The sequence below is a fragment of the Vombatus ursinus genome, unplaced genomic scaffold (assembly GCF_900497805.2).
Source record: "Vombatus ursinus unplaced genomic scaffold, bare-nosed wombat genome assembly UNPS02014798.1, whole genome shotgun sequence".
In the NCBI taxonomy this organism is placed as follows: Eukaryota; Metazoa; Chordata; class Mammalia; order Diprotodontia; family Vombatidae; genus Vombatus; species Vombatus ursinus.
This window is the reverse complement of record NW_020954576.1, coordinates 54,684,628-54,694,216: the sequence shown is the minus strand read 5'-3', so window position 1 is coordinate 54,694,216 and position 9,589 is coordinate 54,684,628. Positions and strand designations below refer to the sequence as shown.

The 9,589-nt window shown below is 50.0% G+C and overlaps 1 protein-coding gene across 2 annotated transcripts in view; it reads right to left on the bottom strand.

Annotated features, from left to right (window-relative positions):
* Positions 1-894: 894 nt before the first annotated feature.
* The window catches only part of THBS3 (thrombospondin 3), a 12,311-nt gene continuing 3,616 nt past the window's right edge, over positions 895-9,589 (bottom strand). For both annotated transcript variants that reach the window (XM_027870798.1, XM_027870797.1), the window contains 17 exons: positions 9,573-9,585; positions 9,208-9,356; positions 8,528-8,668; positions 8,193-8,270; positions 7,245-7,397; positions 6,738-6,848; positions 6,393-6,500; positions 5,674-5,833; positions 5,034-5,152; positions 4,817-4,869; positions 4,281-4,474; positions 3,874-4,052; positions 3,720-3,768; positions 3,197-3,393; positions 2,738-2,910; positions 1,525-1,664; positions 895-1,197 (listed from right to left, as the gene is read on the bottom strand). In XM_027870798.1, coding sequence (XP_027726599.1) covers positions 1,139-1,197; positions 1,525-1,664; positions 2,738-2,910; positions 3,197-3,393; positions 3,720-3,768; positions 3,874-4,052; positions 4,281-4,474; positions 4,817-4,869; positions 5,034-5,152; positions 5,674-5,833; positions 6,393-6,500; positions 6,738-6,848; positions 7,245-7,397; positions 8,193-8,270; positions 8,528-8,668; positions 9,208-9,356; positions 9,573-9,585 — 2,076 coding nt within the window. In that variant the 3' untranslated portion in view covers positions 895-1,138. The remainder of the gene's footprint in view (positions 1,198-1,524; positions 1,665-2,737; positions 2,911-3,196; positions 3,394-3,719; positions 3,769-3,873; positions 4,053-4,280; positions 4,475-4,816; positions 4,870-5,033; positions 5,153-5,673; positions 5,834-6,392; positions 6,501-6,737; positions 6,849-7,244; positions 7,398-8,192; positions 8,271-8,527; positions 8,669-9,207; positions 9,357-9,572; positions 9,586-9,589) is intronic.

Sequence of the window (9,589 nt, the reverse complement as noted above, 5' to 3'; positions counted from 1 at the left end):
TGTGTCTGTGTGTGTCTGTGTGTGTCTGTGTGTGTCTGTGTGTCAAAATGCCGAGGCGGAGCTAAAGGAAGCCGGAAGTGCCTCTCCCCCCTCATACTCCATTCTTCCCCGCCCCCAATCGAGGGAGCTAGAACTCTGGGTGGGCGGCCCCGACCTCGGCCCCAACCTCCCACGTTACCAAGCGACAGCCATTCAGCCTGGTTGCTGGGACACGCGTCACCATGGCTACGGCTCCGCGCCGCGCAGTCGGGGTATTTAAAGGCGAGGCGCGCAGAACGCCCGGGCGTCGGACGGCCGCCGCCCTCGGTACTCGGTAATTGGACTCCGGCTCTTCCTCCCGGCCTCTGCACGCACATAGTTGCCCTTCGACCTGGTCCAGGCAGTCCAAGCTAGACATCTCTTCGCCGCTGCTCTGCGTGCTGAGAGTCTGCCTCCTGCTCTTCCCAGCCCGGCCCAGCTCCGGGGGAGCGGGGACCCCGGGCCCCGGGCGGGCGGGAGGGACGGGACGTGGTGCAGTGTTGTTCTTTCCCCGCCAATATTGCACTCGTCCCGGCCTCCGGCCCCCCCGGCCCCCCGGCCTCCCCCTCACCCCGAGCAGGGCAGCCTGGCCCCTGACGACTGAACCGAGGAGACCGCGCCCGGACGGGCGCCGCCCGCAGTGAGTCCCATCAGCCTCCATCCTCCCCGCTGCACCCCACGATGCAGCTCGTTCCCGTCTTGCCCCTTCCTTGTCCTCTGCCCAAGTTACAGTTTGTAGCCTTACCTCGATCCAACTCCCCACATATCCCAGTTTACCAACTTCTTTCCCTCCCTCCTTCCCACTGGGCTATCCACTCTTTCTTCTTCGGGGCCTGATTCCCTCCCAAAGAAGCAAATGCACCGGACTGGGTAGAAAACAAGAAGAATTTTATAGAAATATTTTTTCCTGAAGGGGGTGGGGGGGGGAAGGGACGGAATCCAAGAGACATCTCCAAACTTCTCACACACTGAGCAGTTGGATCCCCAACCCATATGGAGTGGAAGGAACGGGGTGAAAGAGAGCTCATGCTTAGCTGAGAGTTTGGAAAGACTCATCCCCGAACCTCCAATCTGGAACCAGGGGGTCTTGACTAGATCCTGGATCTTCCTGGAGTGACCCTCACACCCTTCCCTGAAGCAACTGCCTCCTGAATGGCTCAAAATCCTCAGGCACTGTGTCTGGAAGGGTTGAAAATAGGGGAGATGAGGGAAGTAAGAGAGACCATTGACCCATCTCTGCACTCAGGGATGACTCTAAGACTAAGAGGCACCCTACAAAGAACCACCATCCCCTTCTCCAAATGAAAGACTGAAAGAAGCTGAGAATTGCACCCCTCCCACCCTTTCCCAATTCCAGGGCCCCACTCTTGTTCTGTGTTCCCATTTAGCTTTAGATCTGGGGTAACATAAGATTGAGAAGTACTAGGTATATGGGTTGAAAGGCACCAGGGGCAGGTGGGGAAATTTTGAATCCCATTCCCCCTTTCCCAGATCCAGGAACCTCACCATTGCACCGATACTGGAGATTAGACCAGATGATGTTTTCTTGGGAGAAACAGAAGACACCCAAGCGACCCCCCCGCATAGATGTATCAATGATCACCCCAGAATCTGCCACCAGCTGGGGACCCTCATAGAGCTTCACCCTGCCCAGGGGAAGGAAATTAATGAGTTTGGGGGTACCTCTGGATATTGAATTGTTACCAAGCCAAAGTTCTCACTCAGTCCCCTGCCAGTCCCTCATGATCTCATCAGACTTGAGAGAAGAGTGGAGGAGGGGGAAAAGAGGAAGGGGGGAGTTGTTCTCAGGCCTGGGGCCCCCAGCTCATTGTCCATCCCCCTTTGCATCTCAAAGCCACAGCCACATTCCAAGCAGGGATTGAGTTGCCATGGCGATAGGCACAATGGGCAGGGGGGTGAAGTCACCCGCTTCCCAGGCTCCAGTTCACCCCCCCATACACACACACACACACACACACACACACAGCTCCCCTGCTCTGGCCCCCCACAGGTCCAGGCACCTTAAAGGGGAAAGGACCTGGGGTGGGGGTAGGGAGAGGTACACACACAGCTAGCTACTTGGCTATGGTGAGTAATATTTGTGTTGGGGCAAGTCTCATCCGCTTACTTTTCTGACTTCCAGGGTTTCCTAAGGTCAGCAGTTTCATCTCCTCTTCTTTTCCCTCCCTACCTCACTGAATCTAGGTGTAATGGCAACAAGTGCTGTCTGTCTGAATTGAGCCTTGTGTGGAAGTTGGGTTATGTAGACTTGGCCACGGACTGAATTTCCTAACAGGGGTTAGGGTTTACTGGCTGTTAGTGTTTGCTAAGGAAGGATATAAGTTAGAGAGGCCTTAGTCCTGCAGAGAGAACTAAGCAGCAGCAGTTCAGGCTAAGGAATAGAGGTGTTAACGTTAAACATCGGACTGGAAATTAGTAAAGCTGGAGTTGAGTCTCTGGCTGTGCTTCTAACTAGCTATATGGCCTTGACTTCCTTATCTTTAAAATGGGTATGATAAACTTAGATGATAACTAAACTCCCTTTCATGTCTAAAATTATAATTCCAGTTTGCCTAGGGCAGGCAGGGCCAACTGGCTGAGGAGGCATGACAAGTTGCCAGCTTGTGCCTAGCCTAGAGGAAGGCAAAAGAAAAGGGGCTGTATGGTGGATGATAATGTAGGGCTCCCAGAGGAGGGGCTCTGTCTTTTTTTCCCTCACCGGATGTATCCAACTTGAGGTCTGTGAAGCAGCTGCCATCGATAGGAAGTCTTGTCCCGCCAGCCCACATTTCGTGGATCTGTCCACAGTAGGCGAACTTGCTCTGGTGTGTGGCCTGTATGCCACAGGGCATTCCGGAGGTGCTCTCCTGGACCAGACACTGACTTTACTGCCTGAGAGAGGGGGTAGAGGGAAAAACAGTGGGTGTCATAAATTTGAAGGGCAAGGAAGAGAAGTCAGAAGAATCACTTGGGGAATAGAGTATTGATCATGGAAGGAAAATGGACTAGGAAGCATTGGGAAAATAGGATTAGGAGTTTCTGGGATCGATTTCCAAATCATATAGGGTAGGACTGGAGAGGGGGATGAGAAAGGGACGGGGAAGGGAGGGGTCATAGGCCGACTTCAGGAAGGCCTTGGCTGCCTAGCCCTTGGATTTGAAAGGACAGGTTGGAGGACCTTGAGCTGCAGGCCAGGTTGGGCTACAGCACGGAAGGGTGTAGCCTGCCAGTAAGTTTGCTCCGTCTGCTTCCACATCACTACGTAGAAGCGGCCACTATCTTGGTAGCTGAAGAGAAAACCAGCATAGTCATCGTCTGTCACTGTGTTCACATGGAAGGTGCCCTCGAAGTCTACACCATTGAAGGCTGTGTACCCTGGGGTGGGGAGTCGGGGAGGAGAGGAGAAGAGTTAGACTAATGGTCACTTGTCCCAATAGACCAGCAGAAATCAAGACTTAATTATGGGAAAGTGGTGGCAGAAAGAGGTCACTAGGGACCACCATGGAGTTGGGACTAGAGACATGCCACTTATTGCATTACCCTGACATTATCAACCTGACTCCTCTGACTTTCTCCTTTGCCCTCTAATTCTCCCTCTTTCTCTTATCCATACCTCCCTTGTTTCTTTCCTCACCCCAGCCACCTGCCCAGCTTCATGACTACCCTGTCCCAGGCTGTTGAAAAGAATGGCCACTACCTACCAACAGCCAGGCCAGGATCACTGTTCATAGTCTGAACAATTTCCATACCCTGTGGAAGAGAAGAAATAAGGCACTTAATCCCGTTGTTCCTTTTCCCTTCCCTTCCAGGCTTTTGAAGCCTGAGGAACTCAGGAGCCCCACTAGGGATATCTACCTGGTTGAGTACAACCCAATTTGGGTCAATCTGGGCATCCCCCTCAGGATCCAGGACTACAGTCTGATAAGCTCGGAAGTCAGTGAGTGTCACTTCAGCACTCTCAGGACACACATCAAGGGGATCAGCCACCGCATCGTTGTCAAAGTCATCCTCACACACGTCCCCCACACCATTGCCTAAGCAGATATGATTCAGGGCATGATACTTCCTGCTCTCTGAACCATATCATTGTGCCCTCCCCAAATCCTGCCTCTGGATTGGACCCATGTTGGGCATGCATTCCCCCAACTTCCTTCCATTTTCCCCCTCCCCTTTCTCAAGCATAGAAGGGCTTGTATTTATCCACTCTTAATATCCCAAGAAGGCTAACTTGTAATAGGATCTATGCTGAACCAAGCCCTCACCATCTGAGTCCTTCTGGTTGGGATTAGGCACCAGCCTACAGTTGTCAGGACCAGGGGGCACATAATCTGGGATCCCATCATTGTCATCATCTCCGTCACACTCATCACCCTGTCCATCATTGTCTGAATCAAGCTGGGAGCTGTTGGGTAGCTGGGGGCAGTTGTCCTTGGTGTCCTGGTGCCCATCACCATCACTGCTCATTAGAGAGACAGCACTTGGTTAAGGCTCCCACAGAATACTATATCCTACATGCTTTCCACTCCTTCGTTTTGGATTTCTCTAAGCTCAGGCCTTGCCTGGTTCATTTTCCATCCCTCCCACTCCAATTAGAAATGAAGATGATGAAGTCCTTTGGGAAGCAGCTGGTTTTAAGGGCAGCAATCAAAGCAGAAAGGATGAAGAACAGATTCTAGGAATTATTCTCAGCCCAGTAGTGTTAAGAAAGGATTACAACTGAAGAATGAGAAAATTTGAAAGGACCTTGAAGAAAAGAGGAGAATCCCCCAGGAGACTTATCTGTTGGCCAAGACCCTACCTGTCTTCGTTCGTGTCACAGACGTCCCCGACCAGGTCACTGTCTGCATCTGTCTGAGAGATAGGGTCCTGTTTTCACTTCTTGCCCTGGCTAACCCCACCAAGTACTGACCCCCTTCCTTGTTTCCTCCAGGCAAGAGGTTTACTCTTTGTTCTAGCCCCAGCCTCTGCTCTGCCCATATACTCCACATGCCCCTCCCTCTCCCTTTCCCCTGTACCTGGGTGGGATTACTCATTTCCGGGCAGCTATCACAAGCATCCCCCACCCCATCCTCATCTCGATCTGTTTGCAGGGGGTTAGGGACCTTTGGGCAATTGTCCAGCCCATTAGGGATTCCTAGAGGAGGGTCAAGGGAAATACAAAGTCACCTCAAGACTGAACACACTCCCTCCCCTGACACAAGCAAATGCCTCCATGCTGTCTCCCACCCTAGAAGAACCATGTACCTGTCTCTTTGGCTAGTGAGTGAAAAAGGGCTTTCCATGGCTAATTTCCACCCTGGCTCCAATACTTTCCATGTCCTGTATCCTAGATACCCTTCCTTTACTCCTTTCTGCCCCCCTCCCCCAAATTCCCTTATTAAACATGAATTACAAGATCAACCCAAACACACTCACTCTCCCACCATTGTACCAGTCCACACAGTGAGTACAAGCATTTCCATTACTGTCGTTCTCAGATACCCACCGGACCTTAGCCTCTCCAAATTATCCCCACTGGGGCTATCATCACAGGCCGCCTTCCCATCCCCCTTCCCTCAGTTCTTCCCTCCTTCCTTCTTTCTCTTCTCCCCTCCCTGTCATTCCTAGGCAAAGTGACACTTCCCACCCCCTTTTCTTTCTGAACCTCCTCCGCACCATCCCCATCCACATCGTTGTCACAAGCGTCCCCTTCCCCGTTGCTGTCTGTGTCCTTCTGATCATTGTTAGGTACATTGGGACAGTTGTCACAGGCATCACCAAATGAATCTGTGTCCGAGTTCTGCTGGTCTTTGTTAGGAAACAGCCGGCAGTTATCCTGGAGGGGACAGGAGGAAGGGTTGAACCTCTGCTAGTCCAGGCAATTATACCCATAGACCCCAGCCAGGGCTTTGAACACTACCACAGGACAGACACTCTGGGGCTTGCTAGGCCTATTGCTTCTTGTTCCAGGGCCACTGCCCACAAACTCAACACTCAGCACCCTCTTGTGCCCCAGCTCCCTCAGTCCCTTACCAAGTTTGATTAGGCCCTTTTTCTAGTTGTTGACAGTAAATCACAAGAACATAAAATTCAGAACCAGAAGGAACCTAAGAGACCATTATATTCAACTTCTTTATCGCCCAGATGAGGAGCTCAGGCCCACAGAAAGTGCACTCATGGCCACAGAAGTATAATTGGAGGAACCCAGGTTTTTCAACTCAAAGATGAGAGAGGTCAAGAACAGTATTAGTGGAAAAGAACAAGGAAATGGGATGTGTTTGGAGGAACAGAACATAAAGAGGCAGGTAGAGATGATAAAGGATGGGGCAGTGAAAAGACTGGAGGGACTAGAGGCCCAGGAAGTAGGGACCAAGAGATAAGGAGCCCAGAGGAACCTCTACATTCTTGATTCCATCGCCATCAGCATCATCATCACACTGGTCACCCACTCCATCGTTGTCGGCATCCTCCTGCCCAGAATTGGGTGTGAGGAGGCAATTGTCCTGAACAGGAAGGAGAATAATGACCTTAAGTAGAGTTTTAGAGTTCATGAAGAGTTTTCACATCCATTGTCTCATGTAACTCAAGGCAGGGCAGCCATTATGATCTCTATCTTAACCAATATGAAAACAGGCCTAGAGAGATTTGTCCAAGGCCACACAGCAGGTAATAATGATGAGACTGGAACTCAGACCCGAATCCCAACCCCAACCTCACCATGCCATGCTCACCATACACACCTGCTTACAGTGTTTGTTGTTATCCATGCAGGGCAAGGCCTGGTCTGGGTAGCCATCAATGTCTGTGTCTGGACCACAGACATTCCCATTCCCTGCCCACCCTATGTTGCACTAGGATGGGATGCAGAAAAATTAGGGTTTCAGATGGAGACTTCCAGAAATAATAATTTATATTTGAAATTTATAAAGAACAATAACAGTATTATGATCATGATCCTCATCTTACAAAATAGAAAACAGGCTCAGAGAAGTGAATTTTCTAGGATCTCACAGCTAGAATGTGTCAGAACTGGACCTTGGAATCCAGATCTCTCCTGAATCAATTTTACCCTAAAGCTCCCTTTTGCCCTCCAGACACACCCTTCTCTCCTACCTCATATCCAGGTTCTTCCCTCTCCCAGACCTATCCTTACTACACATCCTACCCCCTTTCAGCTCCCAGTCCTTAGTCCCCTCCTTTTCCCCCAGAGTTGCATTAGTCTCTCTTTCTCCCTCCCTCTGGCTTACCAAGCAAGACACAGCACCATTTCGCTCAAACAAACAGTGAGCGTGGACATGGCAGGGGTTGTGTGCTGGACTTTGACAGGCCCGGGCTGGGAGACAGCCCTGGCTCTGGTTACCCAGGAAACCTGAACGGCATGGGCCACACCTGAAGGAACCCTAAGAGTAAAGGATTGGCAGGAGCATCAGTTGGTAAGTAACCAAACATTCACTGTCAAGCATTTGTGTAGCAGGAGAACATGGTGTTAATTCACCAAGATGGGATAAAACGATATTAAACCATTCTGGTAGGAGCAGGAAATTGAAAAAATGGGACTTCCCACTGCCTCTGTAAGTTCTAAAGTTCAAAAAAAAAGAGATGGCACCTTGGAAACTCCCATGAGGTAGGCAGATGGGAACAATGGAATATTAGCATTCTTTTCTTCTCTGCCACCAGTAATAATAACATTCTCTTTCTCTCCATCTGTCATTTTAAGGCTTACTATAGAGCACATCTCTAATAAAAATAATAATGATAACTAACATTTATATAGTGCCAACTATGTGTCAGGCACTTTACAAATATTATTTCATCCTTACAACAACCCTGGGAAGTTGGTGCTATTATTATTATCCCCATTTTACAGATAAGGCAAACAAAGGTTAAGTGACTTGCCCAGGGTCACACAGCTAGTATGTATTTGAGGGTGGATTTGAACTCAGATAATGATTCCAGGCCCGGTGCTCTATTTACTGTGCCACATCGCTGACCTTCATAAGAACCACATTACAAAGGTATCACACGTGGTCTTATTCGCATTTTGCATATAGAGAAACTGAGGCTCAGAGAGATTAAGTGCCTTGCCCATGGTTACACAAATGAAATGTATCAGAAGCAGAGTTTGAAGCCAGGTTTCTCCTGACTACAAATCTGTCATCCTCTCTGTTACATGGTGCTGTGTCTCACCAACTCACCACAGTATTTGTGCAGATAGAATTGGGGTCACATCCACCATTGTTCCCATCATTACATTCATCCACATCATTGCAGACCTGGAGGAACCAAGGGGTTAGTTTTAGTGAGACCCAACCAGCAGTTGCTCTCATCATCTGAAACAAAGGATAAGGCATTGGGAGGCAAAGGCTCCCAATGGAGGTACAGTCAAGGAAGAAAACTTAGGTACTTGGATAGTTTCCAAATCATGCAAATAAGCCAATAAGTCATGTCTAGGTAATTTTAGGGGGTCAGTGCTGTAACCTCTGGATAAGCTCCCCACCTTAGTGCTAAGCCACATGTCCACCTCCCTAACCTGTTTGCTGGCACGAGCATAGTCGATGCCCACACCAGACACCTGGGTCCCTTTGTACCCTTGAGGACAGGTCTCACAGTGAAATCCTGGCATGGTGTTGATGCATTTAGAGCCTGGAAAGCAGGGATCCGCATGGGCACACTGAAGGAAAGGACAGAAGGAGGCTTGGCTCAGCATCCTCTTGGGGAAACTGGACATCATCCCCACCTTAGATAAGTTGCCCAGAACCTTTAGACCTCACCAAGCTCAATAATCCACATCCTTCCCTATTCCTTTGCCTCCTCATGCATCCAGCCTTGTTCTGTATTCTTTTAATCCTGTCCTTTTAGCCCCTGAACCCCATAATCAGCTCCCTTCCAGTTCCTCCAGTCTTCTGCTTATTGCACCCAAACTTTTTTCCTATTTCTCTGGTCTTTCTCACTCAGTTTCTTCATTCTCTCCTCTGTGTCATTCAAATATCATCTGTGCTCCTACCCTTTCCTGGTTTTCTTATCCCTCCTACTTACTGTTCCAGTTCCCTCTATATCCCTTCAACATCTACCCCATCCCCTTCATCCCCTTTTTTATCCCTTTACTCTTTAGTCCTCTTACCATCCTAGTAGTTCCCTTCCTTTTTTTCTTATGTCTTTCATCATTTATTTCCCTACTCTTCCCTTTGCCATCCTTAACCTTCTCCTCACCTCATTTATGTCAGTACAGTGGGTGCCATTGCCCTGAAGACCAGGAGGGCAAGGCCCACACCGGTAGCCTGGGTACTCGTAGACCTCCATGCAGTCCACACCACGAAAGCAGGGACTTGGGCTACAGTGGGAACGTTGCTCGTGGAAGCCTGGGGGATGGGCATCATCAGGAGCCACCAAGAGGGGCACCAGGGGGGTGGAGGGAAGTTGAGAGGATTGAGAGGAAACAAAGGGGACTAATGGGCAGAGAGCTGTGTGAGATGGGTAGCAGGATTGGAACCACAGGAGCATGGAGGACAGGAGCAGAGGAGCCGCAGGAGACACAGCAGCCATCCCTTGGTCCCTCCCCAGGACCTCCCACTCACCGCACACCTGACACTCC